Here is a 20,450-nt window from a genome sequence, read left to right as displayed (position 1 = left end):
GTTCTGCTAATATTACATCAGCTTACCTAGTTACTCATAGTACAGTATAATGAAACGCTTCTTCATTAGTCTTCATGATTGTATTATACTGCTCCTAGTGGCAAAGTCGTGCACAACAGAAGGAGTTGCAATGATGCACAAACTGTTGAATTCTTTACATTCTACATTTCTACAAATGTGTTATTATATGTTTAAAAAAATACAGTAAAATACATTGCAATTTTAACTCATTTACTGCCATAAATTCATTAAAAAAAAAGATTATTAAAAATTAGGGGCAAGAAGCAATTACAATTTTTTATTTTAATTAATCGCATGACTTCACTAGTTCACGATTAATCACACATTTTATATCGGTTCTAAATGTACAATAAAAAAAATCTAGGCTGTCATACTCTTGTTAACGAAAGTGGATTTAAAAAAAAAAATAATAGAAATAATTCAAATAAATTTTTGACGTTTATAGCCGTCAATGGCAGTGAATGAGTTAATAATCAAATGTTATCCATTCATTTCAATGGGAAAAGAGGATGTAACTCATTCACTGCCATTGACAAAAAAATTCAATATTAATACTGTTTCTATTAGTTTCACATTTTTTCCACTTTTGTTAACAAGAGTGTATAAACCTATAATTAAAAAAAAAAGTGAAACTAATAAAAATAGTTCAAATTAATTTTTGACGTCTATAGCCGTCAATGGCAGTGAATGAGTTCAGATACTTACATTCATGGGAACATCACTGGAATAATACTTACTCATCATTAAAGAAAAATCTGTTTGTGGGGTGACAAACAAACCACAAGTGAAAACAGAACCTCCCTGGCAGAGGTCAATATTTTACAGACGTGGTATCCCAAAGTGAAAAACGGTGCGGTACTGGGTTTAGTCGTAAGGGATTTTAAATGGATTTTGGCCCATTCCAACAAGGATGTTTTTCTGACACAGCATTTCACTCTGCACTTTAGAACACAATGACAATAGTCAACGTCTACAAAGGAAACCACATCTTACTAACCTTCAACGTTTGAGCCAAGGGTAAAAAGTCATGGGGATTTTGTAAAGGCAGCAGATGAGGGCGCGGAAACCAAAACCGCATCGGATCGCAGACATTTTGACTTTTGTGTTTGTCCACCTGGTACCTCTTGACTATGTTTCTTCACTACTCTCTCAGCTGTTGAATGTGCTTGACACTCACGAGCCTTTTCTGCTTCACAAAGCACATCTGGAACAAATGTAGAAACGGGTCTGTCTTTAGATACTTCATCACCTGGATTTATTTAAAAGAACAAACTAAAAAAATCATGCTCATTTTACAATCTCACACATAGCTGTCTGTAGATGATGTCTGGATGGCTAGATTTGGTGTGCTGGCCTCGTTGGTCTTTATCTGATGGCTTTTTAAGTTTCTTAAGTGGAACGTGTTTAAGAGGGTATTTTTCCCCATTTAAAAGTGTTCGTGCTGTATCCTTGTCTACTACCCCAGAGATCAAAGTGGCACTTACGTGTGATGGATGACACAGTAGCTCTTTACACGCCAGCTAGCGAATCCATGTACCAAAACAGAGCTCATCTGAAAAAAATTACAGAGAATGATTGATGCAATTTCTGGCTTGCTTATGCAACCATTGATGTTTTTATGAACATTTTGAGTCATTTGTGATTTTCTTTCTTTACTTTGGTAGATGCGGATTCTTGACAAATTTCCCATTGAAGGAGGACAGAAGGACCCCAAAAAGAGGATTATACCTTTTTTGCCAGGTGATGACTCAACACAAATTTGACACAGTTAGAGACTACAGCAGAGGTTCTTAATGGGCGGGTCCAGGGGCCATATTATGCTGACTCATAATTAATAATTATTTTTGATCAATCAGAGCAACTTTTGTTCAATTTATGGCCCAGTTAAGCTCCACTTATACAGTATATTCATAAATTTGTGTGTTTTTTGGTGCTCTTTTTGAAATGCCCTAAGATGCCACAGGATGCCCGTCTAAATAGGAAAGTAGTAGGTGAGTTGACTGACTTTCAAAATTAAATTATTTTATTTTTTTTAGGGGTAGGAGGTTGAAATTATGGTACTATTTTTGGATAATAGTTTGTGGTAAATTCACTGCCAGACGTTTTAAGCCCGTATCCCACTGAGTGATTTCACGTGAGGGTTTTTGTGGGGTCGTTTAAGGTTTCCTAAATGTTCTCAAAGCAGTCTTAATGGTTCTCTAAACAGTTTTAATAATCTTTATTGTTTTCCTCGCGACAAGTAAAAACATTAAGACTGTTTAGGAAACCATTAAGACTGTTTAGAGAACGTTTAGGAAACACTATGACCTTGAACGAACCCTGACGTGAAATCAACAGTCATTAGCGTCACAAATGTTCGCCCCAAAGTGGGATAAAGTGTTTTGACTGATTATCAAGAATCACTGAATATTGTGTTCTGTTTCAATATAAGCATCAAACCTACCAAAAAGACTAAACACTCATCTTTCACCCAAAAATACATTTGTTTCTAGCTTTTTATTTTATTTTATTTAAGTAGTTGTTTCAAAACAAAAAAACACCAATTTCTGACCACAAAGTGGATAAAATTAGTCCTGAGAAAGGACTTTTGCTGGCAAAATATATATAATTTTTTTTTATCGATTTCCACCTACAAATTGCTTTCTGTTGCTGACTCACTGCATGGGTTGGGTTGAACAACAGTACGTGGCTCTCACCATTCACGCCATGAAATCATCTTTTTTTCAGATCACGACACGCATCGTGACATTTATTTTCGGTTGCATTCCAGTTGACAAGTGTGAACGTCTCATGACGTCTCAGCCAAGTCGAAATCCAAGGAAGCGAGCTCATTTTTTCAGATCATGATGTCCTTGTGAAAGGAATCAAGTGGACATATTTAACTTTAACGAGCGTGGAAGTTCTTTTGTATGAAGAGAAAAAGGATGTACAGCCCATGTTTTTTATGACCGCAACTTATTGTACACTTGCATGGCCAGTCATGTCGCATTGTTTTATACTTTTACGCTCATTCACTCCACCTAAGCCCGAGCGATGCGTTGTCGGCCATGTAGGCAGGAGGTTCGCAAGGAGAAATTGGTCTAATCTGATCAACGTATTTTAAGTCAAAGCAGAAGGGAGTAATGAAGAGATCCTTTGTAAGACAAAGTGGAGATGCTTGAGTCAGTGCTATTTTGGGCTTCTGTAAGACCACCATTGGTTGACATATACTCCCATACACACAACAAATCCTGTTGTGTTTGTTTCTTAACAATGTTCATTGGTCCATGTGACTCCATTCTAATGTTTAATGATAAGAAAATATCACATAACGCAATGCAATGTTTTTAATATTAAAAACAAACAGACGAAGGACCGCTTCCGTTTGTTCTTCTTTTGCGAATATTGAGAGGGGACTCCGCCACTGTAGGTGGCGGTATACACCAAAGAGAAGTGATCCACCAGTAATTTAAAAGAAGAAGAAGAAGAAGACCAGGAAGCGACTGCGCCGTGCGATGACGTCGTATGAGTTTCCGTTTGTAATTCTTGATAAACCGTAGCGTTTTTCGGCTGTTTTCCATCTAAAATAGCATTAATATTCGCTTTTTTAATTAATTCCCAAAAGATTTTTGTTTTGTTGCCCCCCCAAACATACCTTACATTATTATCCGACATTGCTATATGACTACAAACGTACGTATGACGCAATATCCGGTGAAAACGTGCAAAACCTGTTTCCATCGGCAAAATTCGCAATTTCCTTTTTTCGATACGCTTCAAAATCCACCCCCTCGAAGCGTCATTTTTTTTTGCGTTGGGCCTTTTTTCGAATTTCTAGCGTTTCCATTCAGTTTTATTTCCGCATTTCTTGAAAATTTGAATAAAAATGGGTGGATGGAAACCCAACTCGTGTTACTCAGGGCTCATGCAATAACCAATCAGAGCTCACCTGTTTTCTGAATCTGCGCTGTGATTGGTTGTTACCTGAGACCTGAGCAACTGTGATGTCATCTTCAGTCGACAACAAGTGGCAAAATGACCGCCCCCTGAGATGGATAAAATGCCTGGATTTTGCTTCATAACTCATATTCCGCTGACGCAATATTAACCAGAATACTTTATTTAGACTAGTGGGGCTGCATAGAACATATTGTCAAAAAAAAAAATCTTGAGTTGAGTATTTAAAAATATTTTGGACGGGCTTGTGCAGTGATCCTGCGCATACTGTATTCGTGGTTGTTTACCATTCATAAATGTGCCTATTTGAGGATTTTTTAAATAATCTATTTTATCATAGTATCTTCATCTGTTTTTTATGAACTGCGTTTGTCTCCAGGTAAAGTCCTGTTTCGTCGAAGCCACATCCGAGATGTGGCCGTCAAAAGGCTGAAGCACTTGGACAACTACTGCAAAGTAAGACCAAGATTGCCCGTCTCGTCCTCAGAGCTGTAATTGTCTTGTAACACATGTCCATAAATGTCATTTTATGGCCTGTAAATGCTATAAAGTTTTATGTTGTAGGTCAGACAATGACCGACTCTTTAGTGTGAGTGTCGGCCAGTCAGGGTGACAGGGACAAGTTATCACTTTAGCGCTTCAATCGCAGCGCCTAAGTGCTGCAACTTTTTCAGGGCGGCCTTTGGGCATTTATCTTCCCGTCCCAGGCCTGAACAGGAAAGCGAGCGCTCTATCTGCACCGCTCATTTCCTGTGGCCAGTGTAAATAGGCAGCATTGAAAGGAAGTTAAGGAAGTGGGGGCACACTCGCTTGGAGCGCAATACACGAAGAAAGCACAAATGAATCAGCGGAGTTAACATAACATGCGGTTACTGACCCTCTCTTCATTGTTAAGTCGGGGGAGGAAGTGCGGGGCAGGTGTGGTGCCAAGCGTGCCGCTGAGTTTCATTCAGAAATCTACAGCGGCCACAACATTACACACATCTAAATCGGACCTGTCCCACTCCAGTGCTGTAGGTGGGAGTAATGCACCTTCCAAAGTGGGCCTGAAATAGATGAGTTGGAGTCTGGGGGCTAAAAAGGTTTATAGAGGGGTCACAAGATGGTGGCAAATAACTAGTTTTGTCCAGAGCTGGACTGGCACCAAAAAAATCATCCCTGCCATTTTGACTTAGACCGGCCAGCCCGCTGGTTCAGTTTGCTGTTTATATTGTAAATGTTCTCCCCTTCTTGGGGTAAAATAAAGAAAATTACTAATTAAATAGCGCCATATTGGCCCCAAAAGACGTTGGCCCACCGGGCATCTTCCCTGTGTGTCAGATGGCCAGTCCAGCCCTGCTTTTGTCAAAATGCAGCTCCTGCACTCACTTAAACATCATTCCTTAGCCCCAAGATGCCAAGAAATGGTGGCAAAGCACTACTTTTGTTTACACCAAGTTCCTCAGCTCACTTCAATATTGTTCCTTGGCATAAATATTCCAATACATACCTCCAAAGCACTATTTTTGTCTAAATGAAGCTCCTCAACTTACCTCAACATAATTCCCTGTAACCAAAATGCCACAAGATGGCGACAAAGCACTACATTTATCTAAATGAAGCGCCTCAGCTCACTTCAACATCAATCTGTGACACAAAGAGGACAAGAGATGATGGGAAAGCACTACTTTTCTCTAAATAATTTCCCCCTCATGTTACCTCGACATCATTCCCTCAAACCTAGATGATGTAAAATGCCGGCAAAGCACTACTTTTGTTAAAACGAAGCTACTAAACTCACTTCAACATGGGCACCAAGCTACCACTTGATAACAGCAAAGTAATACATTCATTACTTAGGCTTGAGTGTGAAGATTTTCAGTGAATAACTGAGGACAGGTACCAAAACAAATCTGTGAATTTGTGAAGGTTCGGTACACAGCAGATACACTCTCCTGCCTAGCCCCAATGCAGGTTGACTGTATCGGTAAAAACAAAAACGTAATTACATTCTTCACTTGGCATTTTTTTGTCCGCTTCTTCACTAAATTGACATTTTTTTTCATTTGCTGACAAAGTTAGTGAAAATTGGTTATGTAGTTCTGATCAAATTTACTAGAAAACAATCAAAATGTAAGATCTTTTTACACATACAGAGGCAATAGAATAAGGCTTTTTATTTTTTTAGTCCCGCTATGAGATCATTTAGAATACATTAGTATCTAGAATACATAAGTGCTCGGATTTGTGCACTACATTATACTGACTCAATTTATGCATTGGTGTCTCTGTGGTGTTGTTATTCAAATTACATTTTGGCATTGTAGGAATATAAATATTGGGACCAAAACAAAATCCCACTGTGAAAAGAAAATGCAGTGAAAGAAAAAATATATAGTATATCATAAAATGTGGTTTTCAGTGTCAGTTTTGGGATTTCCCCTTCATGACCGTCTTATACAATGACACATGGTTTTATTTTTCCAGTCATCATTTTTCCAGTTTCAACTTCCTGGTTTTCATTCAATTTTCTTTTTTCCTTTTTTTTTTTTAACCTAATGGCAGTGTTCTGCCCTCATGAAATGCAGTGAACATCACAGACATGCCCTTTTAAATATGGTTTCTATAAGGCTTTGTTTATGGCTCCAGAGCAGCTGGCTGAGACAGAGGATTGTTATTCTATATCATCCCCTGTAGGCTTAACTCTGGCCTACGACACCTTCTTCCTTCCCCTCCACACCCTCCACCTGGTCTTCTCGTCTGACTGACTGTGCAGTCACAAACTCTTACTCACTGCTAGTCAAACCTAACTTCAGAACACATGCGACCTTTTATTGTTCAATATGTGCCAAACAGAAGCTTTTCTCCCTCCCTCCCTCCCTCCTTCCCGCAGGCTGTGATGAAGCTCCCCACCCACATTTCCCAAAGCGAGGAGGTTCTGAAGTTCTTTGAGACCAAGTCAGAGGACCTCAACCCTCCCACTGAGTGAGTAACTCTTCACCGTGTTCGCTCCATATACTGACTCATGCGCTCTCATTGTATGTGTGTGTTGGATCCACATGAGTGAGATGGCTTTTAATGAAATGTAGCGTCTGGCAGGGGACATCTGATCCCAGAACAAGCGCAATTAAGATCAGTGGTGTGTCATGGAAATGTGGCAAAAGTTCACGTCTTGACACGATGTCGTCATTTGTCACGCTCACTTTGAAGTCGCAGTGTTGAATTGGTGCAAGTTATTGGTGTCTAAAGTACGGCCCAGGGGCTTTTGTGGACTGCGATCCAATTCTTAACGCGCCTACAGTAAACCCTGAAAATCAATGAATCATTGATACTTCCTAAAAAGGGGTTTGTAGTTGCGTATAGATGCCACAAGATGGTGGCAAAGCTCCTGAACTGAGAGGATCAAAAAGCATCAACGCATACATTTAGCATGTACACAAACATGAAACCATGTTACATAAAGGACTGTTGAATTTTTCATGAAGCTCATTAATATTATGGTATTAGCTAGCATACTAGCCTAAATATCACACTACTAGCGCTTAGGTCATTAAACCCACTTTTTGACATTTACATTCAAAAAGTTTTGCTCCAATTTCTGCTCTGTGCCAACGTCAAATTTTTTTAACACATCACATGAATTATCCTCATGTAAACAATACTTTAAAGATTGTCAGTTAAGTGCAGATCGCTCTTCTGCGAGCCACCACAAAATCTAGAAAATGACTTGACTCATCAACGTCTGTATTTAAAAAAAAATACTGTAACTATAAGATACAAAAAAAACAAAAAAAACAAAAAACAAATATACATTGATGGATTGGTTTTAGAATACTGAAAAAATGTCAAAGTGGCCCTCACATCCTTTTATTATCCTTTTTGTACGAAAAAAAAGAAGAGTTTTGGACACCCTGAGTTGAAGTCATATTCTTGTCCTTTTATTCATGCGGATTAAAGCTTTTGTTTTAGGTAGTGGCCTGGCGTGAATTTAAACTCCTCAGACCGTGAATGTTGACGCTACAGTGTCCTGGCCTGGCCCACTCAAGGGGAGAAACCTCTTGAGTCATCGTTCCGCGTCCAGCGGGCCTGCAGTCTCATTCATGTTAATCCCACATCAAAGTAATAGCCGGGAGACGGTCCAGCAGAGTTTAAACATTGGGAGGGGGTGGTGGTGGGGGGGAAGGGGGGTCTCAAAAGTCATGCCACCCAAAGGCTGAGGAGACTAGTCAAAGAACAATTTTCGGAGGCCTTGATTCACCAGATGCCTAAAACAGCTGTTTTGACATTTATACTGATCACATTAGGCAATTGGGTTTCCACAGTATTATAGTATATCCAATTAAATAGTATTCTCAAACCTTCTTTTATTGGTTCTCTAAAAACTCATCGTCTACTGCCATCTAGTGGCAAGCACTGGTTCCCCAAATTATAAAATGCGGTGTCGTCAAGCTGTCAACAGAGGGCGCCAAATAGCCAGCCTGAGCTCTGTGTGGTTTTGACTGCTTTAGCACAGTAATACTGCTACCTACTGCTATTATTACTACTATTACTATTATTATTATTATTACATCCATACAATTACTACTGTTGCTACAGCCTACTACTACAACTCATTTCATATAAAAATTAGAAGAACACAACTATTACTACTAACACTATCACTGCTACTTACCTATACTACTACGACTAATGACAATGATAATAATAATAATAATAATAATAATAATGATACGCAGTAATATCGATATGTGTAAACTCCATTTTAACATCCAATTCCACCAGCCATAAACTGTATGATACATTTTCTCAAAATGGCAGTGCAATTCAAGATGGTATAAAATTGGCTGGTGTGTGATTTGCCATTTTAGCGGATAATATTCCCTCTATATTATGCTTGTTATTGACAAGCATAATGCCTTGCCAACCTGTAGTCTGGCGGCTTTGCCATGCATTTAATGGCTGCTAGTAAATTACACAATCAGTCCCCATGGAGATGATTCTTTCCCCTCTGCATTTAAGCTTCCCGAATGATTTTTTGGAACCATGTGCACATCCATCCAGACACTCCAGGACTCGCTCCAGCGCTGATGGAAGTATGCATAATTCCGCTTAACGCATGCATACTGCATCTCCATTTCAAACAGCGTTTGCCTACTCAGCGGCGCTAATAATCCGCTCATCACAGTTGGGGTTTTCAATGACTTTCAGCGTGTATGTGTGAGGGCTGCCTGGCTGTACTTTACATCTGGACTTTCCAATCTAAGAATATGAAAGCCCGGCGTGGATTCTATGTACTCTTGAGTATTTTAAATATTAGCATTTCATCAACTGAGCTTTCCGCGTTGATTTAAGTCAACCCAAGAGCGCTAGGTTGGCTTTGCTCATTTACTTGTGGAGTGCATTTCCCATTACCTGCAGACATCCCAATCAGTACTGAGTGTATTTCCTGTATTTATGAAGAGGAAAGGATGTTAGCTATCCACCTATTTCTTCATTTCCTATACCAGGTCAGGGATTTTACCCTATCCCAAGACGACTTATGGCTAGAGGCGAGGTGTTGACAAATTATTGGCTCTATTTGTGTTTGAGATGGAAACTGCAGCCTTGTTACTAAGAAGAAACCGTCTCCATAAATCCGTATGTCCAGAGCCGTATATAGAGAGAGTTTGGCCAACTTGGTTTCAGCAGGGTAACAAGATGGCGTCCATATGTCATGTGACCAGCTGCCCTAATTGGGCTGTGATTGGTCAGCTGAAACCAAGTTGGCCAAACTCTTTCTATATACGGCTCTGCGTATGTCTATATTCTACTGCCCCCAGATGGCCCAAGCACACATAACAGAAGGAGAAGGACAATGTCCATTAAAATTCGAGTTAAAAAAATGTGGCAAAAACGATCGTTTTGTATAATTTATGTCTTTATAAGGTACATTATTATAGAGTGCTATTTTTCTTATTATAAAACACATTGAAAAAAATGGTCATAAGCGTTGCTTCAGATGAGTCCGTTTAGCGTAATGCTAACAACCAATGCAAAACACCATAGATAGGCTAACAAATAGCATCAGTGTTTTACCCCTTTAGGGCAAGTGATATTTAAACACAACCGGTGTAATAACACATGTAGACAATAACACGACAAAAATTTAACATACACATACAGTATAAAACAGTATGAATTAATCAAGCGATGACATAATAAAAAATAATTAAACTGATTTTGTGTCACTTCCTTCTGAAATGCACAGCTTCAACCGTAAATAGCGAAAATCCAAGAATAATTAACATTTATTATAGTTGCCTGCATGGGCCACTGCATATTCTTTATCCCCTGCGAAGAACGACATGGTTGCAATGTGAAAGGTTTGACTGCAGATGTCTCGGTTGACCTCAATGCCCCTGAGACTTCACCACGTAACACTGCACAAACCCCACCACTAACTTTTCTCTCCATTTCTTATACCGTTTTTGATTGGAGTGCACTAAAGTATTCCGTTTTACAGACTCGTGTTTCCCTTTACACTTAGCTTTCCCCACATGGGAGGTTATTAGTGGTTGCTGTTTGGTCAAACAGACATCATTTCCCCCCGCAAGTTCACAGCGCCGCGGTCTTTGTTGGTGCATTTGTCTGGGGCTTTTAAACAATCAACTTGCCCTATTCTAATGACTTCCTGCTTTGCGATGTGGAGCGGTCGAGGGCCGAGCCGCCGGTTCCTCCCGTTGAGGTTAATCCCGGGTTAGCCCCGATGTCTGTGTAATGTATGCCTGGCGCACAGCAGTAATATTCCGCGCATTCCATTTCCACTTGGCCCACCAAAGATGACGCACGGAGTACATTCGTTTTCCTAATACAAGTGCCGGATGGATGATTTAATAATGGATGTGGGTTCGCAGCAATGTACATACTCAGCCGCTAATACGGTAGCCAAAATCTTGAAGGTTTCTGTCTTTGTGACGTGTTCTAATTTGTGACCTCAATCGTGAGCTCAAGTCAGTCAGATACCTCAAAAGTTGGACACATAATGTCGTATTATCTACCAAGCTAGATGTCTACCAATCCATCCATCCAACCATCCAACATCCATCCATCTATCCATCAATCTATCCATCCATCCATCATCCATCAATCTATCCATCATCCATCCAACCATCCATCCATTCATCCATCCATCATCCATCAATTTATCCATCATCCATCAATTTATCCATCATCCATCCAACATCCATCCATCAGACATCATCCATCCATCCATTATCCATCATCCATCCATCCAACCATCCATCCATTCATCCATCCATCATCCATCAATTTATCCATCATCCATCCAACCATCCATCTATCCAACCACCCATTCATCCATCCATCCATCCATCAGACATCATCCATCCATCCATCATCCATCCAACCATCCAACCATCCATCCATTCATTCAGCCATCCATCCAACCATCTAACCAACCATCCATCCATCCATCATCCATCCATCTATCCATTCATTCATTCATTCATCCATCTATCCATCCATTCATTCATCCATCCATCATCATCAATCCATCCATCCATCCATCCATTAAATGTACCTGGTACAAAGCACAACAAAACAAAAGCAAACGGAAAAAAAACCCCAACAAGTCTTCGACATTTTAATGGCTTTGTGCTGTAAAATCTCACGCCAGCAAAACTGAGATAAACCGCGTGCAATATAATCCTATTACTTCATGAGGATGATAGGTTGACAGATATGTTGATTTATATTACAAGTTGAAACAGCAGTTGATTGACTGATACTCCAAACAACCTCACCCTGAGATTAATCAGCAGCACTTTGTGATAAAACTTTTTTTTTTTTATGTGTAATCTCCACACGGCTAATGATTTGGCACACGTTGGAAATTCAAGTGTTGATTGCAACAATGTGCAGCGAGCCAGAGTTTGCATTCTTTGTCCTCCTCTCAGGAAGAATGTCCTCCCAGCTCCGTGCTAGAGGTCACATGCTCGCTTCACAGGTCATCTACGTCCATCATTTCATGTTTACGCCTCCCATGCATCATTTCCACTTCTCATCTTCCCGGCGAGCCAATGGAAACATTTCTATGTCACAAGTTAATTCAATATTTTGCTGCGGCCCTGTTTTAATATTAAAGAATGTCTTTTTAATGAAGCCGGACTGGGCCGGTATCTAATGCTCGTCATTTGGAATGTGTCCTCAGGGATTACTTCATGTGTCCAGAACCACAGTGGGAGTCGGCCAAGAGTGACTTTATCTTAACTAACACATGAATCCAGTTCGTGTTTGGATGTTACTCCACATACATACTATTTAGGTCAATATATAACCTGTTGATATTTTACAGCAATAAAAACACCCTAAATCTCATTATTTTACCTTGAAATTCCCCGACTTTTCCTAAACTAACCCAAAATAGACAATGTAGTCCACTTTTTGCGACTTCATTTTTTATGGTACTTCGTATATATGTGTAATATAGCCTACCAGCGCTAGTTAGCTTACCACCGCTAGTTAGAAGGAATTTAAATCCCTCCATAGGTGGTTCGGTCAGATGGATTACACACACAGCCGCTGCTGTGCCTTCAAGCGCTTTATTGAACAAATTGTAATGAAATACAGTAAACGCAAGCACATTCGACCTGCCGATGGCCTCAAATGACGCCATCATTGAACACCAGAGTTGCTAGCATTTTTCCGATTAACAGCCAGCCAATGCTACATTCTCATTCACTGGCTTTCACATCACTTAACAGGCCATATTGGCCATTTAATAATCAGGCTATTTTGATAAGATATGCAATTCATAATTGAAAAACAAATATTTTGAAGATATTCTTGGCCCAGGTCAAAACTGACCCAGAACATACTCGCCGGTGTGGATGGAAACTGAACCGTATGTAAGGGTTAAGCAAATATTTTCTTTTCTGGAAAACCAGCATAAATGAAACAGAGTTGAATGTTGTTCCAAGCATGCAAATGTTGGAGAAGCTCTCTCCAAACATGCCCTCATATCCATAACTGGCCACGGCGTCGGTGCGGCTGGAGAGCGCCAGGTGTCAGTTCACATTAGCGTCACGCCACAGTGTCTCTGCACGCCACCGTGCTAACCCGTTGCGCGTCACGCTACGATCCATATTTACACGGATTTGTTCAAAATATAAGTGCACTTTAATGAAGTAACATGAATTCACTGCAAGTCTTCAATTCCGTGGGCTTCCAGTAACATCGACAGTTTTTACAGATAGTGAAGCTGCGTTTATTGCATTGGTTGCGTTCCAGACCCACTCATGATGAAAACATATTGTTTATTTAACCACCAAAATGTTTAGACAAACCATATAATTTCATTTAATGAAAGTCTGCTACCCTCATGCGAACTTTAACTGGCTAACGGAAATTAGTATAGATGTCACAGTAATTGTAAATGTTAAATAACCGTACACAACATATTGTCTTTCTTCTATTTCCGTTTTTATTACTGCTTATTATTACCATGCTAAATTTGGACTTGCCTGTATAGTGTAAAAAGTTAAACCCATAAAAAATTATCACTTAAAATCTGTGATGTATTGGAGGAGCAAATGACTTAACTTTGCAACAAAAAAATAAATAAAATAAAAAATTCAGTAAGATTTTGTACTACAAGTAATGTGATATTCATAAAAATAAAAATAAACACTAGGGGACGCTAGTTGGAGAAGTTGAGCTGAATGAGAAAATACCAAACTGGGTCAATACATACAGAATCTTTGTGGAAGAATATTAATCAAATAGAAAGATTAGAGTGCTATCATGCATTTCTAATGATTCTAGAAAATAGTTTAGCCAAATACACTGTAGTGTATGTACACTATATGCCAATATCCAAAAAGCCCAGATATTCTAAAATTTGAGAAAACCTAAGGAAGATCACAAAATCATATTCACATTTATTTCAATAGCAACTGCTAACATTAGATGCTAGTGCTAGCCTAGCTAGCTAGCACCTATACTGTCACTTCCCATCAAGTCATTTTATTGATTTAATATCGAACATGTGGTTAAACTTAGTTTTTCTTTTTTTCTTTGTAACATATTTACAATATATTGCAATAGTTTACTTTAAACACTTGTTCATGGTATGGCTGTTAGATGTTTCTTTAAATGTTGACAAAGGATTTAAGATGACAGTTTGACATTGGAAACATGGACTTCATTTCTAATCGAATAATTCCTTTTCAAGCAAACATTGCGTTGGACTGTTAAGCTTCTAAATTGCTCAACCTTTCGTAGAATTTCTATTTGATTCTAATGACACCTTGTTGACTACGGAGACCCTCACACGCTCCTATGTGGTCTCACCACCCCCTTTGATATTGCGACTAGTTCGACATGCATTCCCAATGAGGGTTAGGTCCGCCGTGTTCATGCCAACCGCATTGGGACCACCCCACAAATAGATTGAGCCGTATTCACACACTGGATTAATCAAGTTGCATCAATGCTTGGTCTCGCTTTGAGAGCTAAAGCCCGAAAATGACCATGCCTCTCTTGTGTTGCTTTTTTTCCAGGGACTGCGGCGGCTCTGGCAGACGCAAATCGGGTAAGGATCTGTTTTTAGAAATGCAACCATTGTATTCAATCTCGGATTTCACAGTTTACGGCTCTTATAAATGTTATTGTATTATTTAATTTTGGTTGCTAGAGACTGAGGCCTTTTGCAAATACAGAACAAACTTGAATAATTGATGCCCAACTCAAAATGTTTGTAGTTGCCTATATTAATAGTTTAAATTGTAAATAAACCACGAAGTATAATAACAAAACACTGAGCAATATTCCATTGCCAGACTGCGGTATATTGTTTGCACTTTTCAGTCGTTGCCACTTCAACATACTTCCTTGACACAAATACCTACTTACCATTTTTGAAAAAAGAAGGAAAAAAGTCCTCAACTTTATTTATTGGAAGTTATTAACAACAACACAACAGTGCACTAAAACCCAACTTTCATAGTTATATTTTTCCACAGGAGGACACTTCCAGTTGTACGATGTAGTAAAAATGTGTAAACAACACAAAACACAAGTAAATAAAGTAAACAGAAAAGACAAAACAGATTTAATTACTACTTACCTATTAGCCAGAGATTTTTGCACCATCTTGTGGCATTTTATGGCATTACAATAAGATCACAAAAACAATGAATGACTGACTTAACTCATTCACTCCCAGCCATTTTCACTGAAGCAACCCCCTTCGCTCCCGGCTGGATTTTGACTGATTTTTGCAAGGCCCACAGAATATTGTGTTCTATTGCTATAAAAACATGGAACCTACCAAAAAAAAAGATTAGAGTCTCTTCTTTCATCAGGAAAAAAAAGTATATTTCTGTTTGTTTCTGTTTTGCAGAAATTATAATTAGAATATAGCTAAGTTTCATCTTTATTCACAAATTTGTTTAAAACAGTGGAGAAATAAGCTTGTTGCAACATGGCCCTGGTTGATCTCTTCTACTCTTCTACTCTGATGCCACCTGCTGGCCGTTTTTGTAATAATGACCATTGCTTCAAGTGTTCTCTTCAGTTCAAAGGCTGCATCAAAGCCTTCTGTATGCTCTAGCATTAAAAAAAAGTATAAATACGTCTGTGTTAAACCATTTAAAATTGAACGTATTTATACGTTTTTGGGAGCAAATGATAGATTCCGCTGAAACAAAAATGTGCAAAGGTAAATTTGTAAATCCTGAACTGGGAATAATTGAAGCCTCACAATATATATCTCTTTTAAAACGAATTCCCCTATCAAAACAATTTTTTCAAACCGACTGACCCGCTATAAGAAAATGATGGGTGGGCGCTGGACGGACCACCTGCTTATGTCTCTATATTTTCTCTGCCAGGGGCTGGCTGTCGGAGTTGCGTGTGCGTGTTGTAGTGGGTGTGTGAGAGGAGAGTGCAAGGGAGAAGAACGTGTGAGTGACTCAGCTGACCATAGGGATACGGGCGTAGGAGGCAGCAATAGAAGTATGCAAAAGGCTTTGGCTAGCAGCTGCGCGAGTGTATTTGTGTCTGTTAGTTGTCATTCGTGTGTGCGTGTAGTCTAGCAAGACCCACACACACACACTTTACTAAATGACATTTCTACTAGATCTGCCACCAAAAGAAAAAGCTCTTCCAACCTAAATTTATCATATGTTCCATGGCATTACGCTTTATGCAACAAGGAATTCCAGCGCTGTTGCAAAATGGAAACATTTCTGCACTGTGTGTGTGTGTGTGTGTGTGTGTGTGTGTGTGTGTTTGTGTGTGTGTGTCAAGTAGCCTACATTCAGCCCTGGAAAGTTCATCATATAGTCCTAATTAGCGTTTAATGAGCTTTGCCGCGTCTTAAGATCTACATGTGTTTATGCGTTTACTGATCTGTAAACCTCCGCTGGACATTAGCGGTTAGCGCAGATGAAACGCTTGACCTCGCTCCCTCTACCAGACTGCGGTGAAGTTTTGTGCTGGAGCTTGCATCTTTTACGCTTTCCATAATTACACGGTGCCAGTATCCCGCTAGACTTTGCTGAGAATGCGAGCGGTTGGGAGCTTGCGCTCAAGGATGTGTGTTTACCTGGCAAGCGCGACATTTGCGGCTAACGCACAATCGATCTCTTTGGGGGTTTTTTCATTCATTTGGTAGTCTCTGTGGAGAGATTAGGGAGAATAAGTGCTTTAAAATGGCAGCCTGGTGTTTGCCTCTTGTAATTCTGTTGTTTCCTCAACAAGAGTTTTACAGTCACCACAGCTAACAACAAAGAATTTCTATGGGACTTTAGTACCCCTTTCTCGGTTTGTGGTTATTTAAAATTTTTCGGGTGGAGTACTTTAAGGCATAACATTTTTCACTAACGTCAGTTCTTGTCATTTGTGTAAAATATCCATTCATTTGAATTTTTCAACCCTTCAGATTCCCAGCGCAGGTTGTAGAACAAGTATTTTATTTTGTGTGGTTAGCCCATCTAAGGCATTTTGCGTTGTGTTTTAGCATTAAGCTAGCAGATTGGTCAGACGAATTTATGTTGTGTTTGACAAAATTCACAACAGTAACTGTCTTTGTTTTATATTTTGTTTCATGATAAACTTTAACTCGGAGGTGACAATAAACAGCCGGATGTAAACATTTGGCCTCTTTGATGAAGAATTGTTCACTATCTTCCAAACTGCCTCTTGTGAAGACACAAATTTTGATCATAATCCAGGACGAGATATCGGGCCATTAAGATAACCCTGCATTGCAAGTAGTACTGTCCAATCTTTTTGCAGCTAGCAGAGGAAGCTATATTTTTTATTTTTATAAAGATGGTCAACTAATTTAATATAGAAATTAGATAGTGTTGTACTGTAATGCAGTGCACTTTCAACCGCTTTATATATAATAATAAATGCTAACGAAATAAACACATAACACATGGCCAACCTGAGCTAACGGCAGCCAATTACATACATGTCTCGTTCACCGGCACACACGTCACTCACCAGGCCAGACCCCACCTTTTAAAGCAACACTAAGGAACTTTCAGTTTACGTTGATTACGGCCATATAGACAAAAGTGGTAATGTTATGCCTGAAGGAAGACCACATTTCCCATGAGGACAAGCGCATTGCGTCGTTTTTGAGCTCTCGCCAGCGAGTGAAAGCTGGACCAATGTTGATCCTTAACTGTCCTTTTATCTGGGTAGCTTCCCTTTTTCATTTTTCTTTTTTGTCTCCCCAGACAAAACTTTTCAGTTGTTTTACAGCTAATGCCATGAAAGCTGTAATCGTGCATCGACATTCAAATTGACTTTTGTCTTTGAAACGAATGGAGAAAGGGGGAAGTGACGTATGCCATAAAGCAGTCAGCACATTTGTAGTTTTTTTATGTGCCAGTGTTCCTACCATCCCCCTCAAAGTTGCTTCGTGCCAGTAAAAATGATACAGACCACCTCAGGCCATGGCAAAGGTACCATTCAACTAGTTTTAAGTCGATGTTTCATCAGAAGAGTTCTGAACATATTTTATTACGTTTGAAAAGTTCCTTAGTGCTACTTTAAAGCCACGCACATTTGAAATCACAGATACTACAGTGTGGAATGTGAGAATGGTGACCCCAAGTGGATAAAAATAATACCTGCAACTCAACACACCTGCATATTCTGTAATGATATCGTTGTTTAATACAAAATTAATTTTTTATCCAATTACTCGAAAATATAAATATTTGATTGCTGCACCCCTCGAGATTTCTCATTGCATTATTTCCAATACGGAAACATGTTTCACCCGTTGAGGTTAGTGACATCGTGTCATTTTTGATTTCAGTTTTTAAATGCACAAAAACTCAAAATCTGATACCAAATAATTAAAAAGTCATTTATATTTAGATATTTTTTTTCATTTATAGTTCAGTTTGAATAGATACGAATGTTTACAAACATCCTTGTTAAACCTGTCACGTTGAACTATATCCAGGATCAGCATCTTATGATATTTTTGGAGCATTTGACACATTTTTGTGTGTATTATGAAAGTGAGAAGTCAGAAGACAGCACGAAACGAGTACGAGAAGAAAAAGCGGCGCAGCGCTCGGGGGTGCAGAGCATGTGAAAAGCAGATGGAGGGGAGGTTTACGTGGCAAGTGGAAACCATTTCAGTGTTGCGCCTCAACCTAAGGGAGCGTGTTTATGTGCGCAGCCTTGCTGTCTTTATTTGAGCTGCAGGCCTCCGGGGGGGCCTATGGGGCGTGTGTGTGTCTGTGTGTGTGTGTGTGTGTGTGTGTTGTTGCGCCTATGTCAGTGTTTACATGCGTATGTGTGTTTGTGCTACGTTTGGGGCGGGGCAAAAGGGTTAACCGATGCACGGGCGAAATGTTGGGTGGGTCAAGAGGTGTTTTGTGTTTGCAGATGGATTCGACTCGAAATTGGCACAGGAAATTGTTAAGGGCAAATGGTTGGACAACTCTGCACTGTTCGCCAGCCTCTTTCTCAATGAAAAGCCATTGACTAGTGTGCCTTGAAACAGAACCCCCCCCCCCCCCCCCTTCTTTACTATTTCATACACAATGATGAGATTCACAGAACAAGAAGGGGCCATTGTAGGAGTCAAACCAGGTTCAGCTTCAGTGCATGCAACTTGAGTCGTAAATGATGCCTCCCATTTAAATTTACTGTATTCTGTTGCATAAAAAATGATGGACAGTCATCAGAGTATGATGCAGCCTAGGCTGCAATTTTAGGTAATTTCAATTTGATTTAATTCAGAAAAGTGAGCAACAAAAACCAACGACAAAGAATGTAAGAAATATTGAAAAACTTATTACTATTATAATGATATATTATGGCGGTAGTGGTGGTGATTGGGGGGGGGGGGGGGGTGGTGTCCACTGTGCTGATGAAGAATGACCAATATTACTGCGGCCCCCTGAGGAGTTTTGATTATGATTATGATTATTATGCTGCACCCATGCAACCAAGCGTTCACACCAGAAGAAAAGCAGCACAATATCCATTGAATTGAAGCAAAAAAAAAAAAGTGGCAAAAATGATTAAATTCTGTGCATTATAATGAATTGTGTCGTTATTGTAAGTTACACAAATAAAGAATTAACATAAATATGAATTCAATTAAATACGAATGAATTAAACAAAATGACATTTTACATGTTTTTGGCGAGCAGGATTATTCATTAAAACAAATGTATAATAATTAAGTTGTTTTGGGGCGGGGTTTACTTTAGCAATGCTCGATTGGCGTACATATACGAACAGCAGCATATTCACATTTGTCATACAGCTTTGACTTTTTTCATTAATTAATTAGTATTGATACTTTATGAGGTATTTGATACCCAATTGATACTTATAGAGTATTGCTACATTAATATGCCCATCAATAATGTCGAGGGATTAGTGAACCTCCAAAAATAACCGCCTAAATGTATCCTCCCACCCATTCCATGTTATGTGCCCTTTATACAGAAGAACACTTGGAAAAGGGCAGGGAGGAAAAAATCTGGCTTTTACAAAAAGGGGCAATTGACAAACTGGTGTTAATGTATTGCCACTTAGTACTATAAATAGCTCCATAGGGACTTCTATTCAAACTGCATTTATTGAGAAACAGTGACTGTTTTCTCCCTTCTGGTTTTTAAAAAAAAATCTAAAACAATAAAGCTCTTTTTATAACATCGACTAACAAGCTCGTAAAGGTTGTCTTAACTAAAGAATTGTTCTTGGAAATGTCAGTACTCGGTGTGACCTTTCCCCCGCCGAAAGCCACATAGTGATGCAGTGACATGAGTACATCTGCACTACATTGAACAGCAGCCCTGTGACCTTTGCTAATCTCGCTGCACATCTGCTGCTGATGAGCCAAACAAAGGCGCTGCCAATTTTGACTCTTCGCAAGAAAAGTTACCCCGTTGTAATTAATGCCGTTTTTTAACGATCTTGGGTCTTTTTTTTTTTTTTTTTGCAGCGCTGATGATAGGTGAGCATGC

The 20,450-nt window shown here is 39.3% G+C and overlaps 1 protein-coding gene across 5 annotated transcripts in view; it reads left to right on the top strand.

The window, feature by feature from the left end:
- Positions 1–20,450, top strand: part of LOC147163561 (SH3 and PX domain-containing protein 2A-like) — a 53,236-nt gene that overhangs the window by 6,744 nt on the left and 26,042 nt on the right. For all 5 annotated transcript variants that reach the window (XM_086093485.1, XM_086093484.1, XM_086093483.1 and 2 more), the window contains 4 exons: positions 1,686–1,761; positions 4,337–4,413; positions 6,830–6,921; positions 14,496–14,527. In XM_086093485.1, the coding sequence (XP_085949611.1) occupies positions 1,686–1,761; positions 4,337–4,413; positions 6,830–6,921; positions 14,496–14,527 (277 nt within the window). The remainder of the gene's footprint in view (positions 1–1,685; positions 1,762–4,336; positions 4,414–6,829; positions 6,922–14,495; positions 14,528–20,450) is intronic.

Source organism: Leptonotus elevatus, chromosome 13, assembly GCF_054856555.1.
Source record: "Leptonotus elevatus isolate MCC_2025b chromosome 13, RoL_Lele_1.0, whole genome shotgun sequence".
NCBI lineage: Eukaryota > Metazoa > Chordata > Actinopteri > Syngnathiformes > Syngnathidae > Leptonotus > Leptonotus elevatus.
Note: the sequence above shows the minus strand (reverse complement) of the source record. Positions and strands in the feature narration are given on the sequence as shown.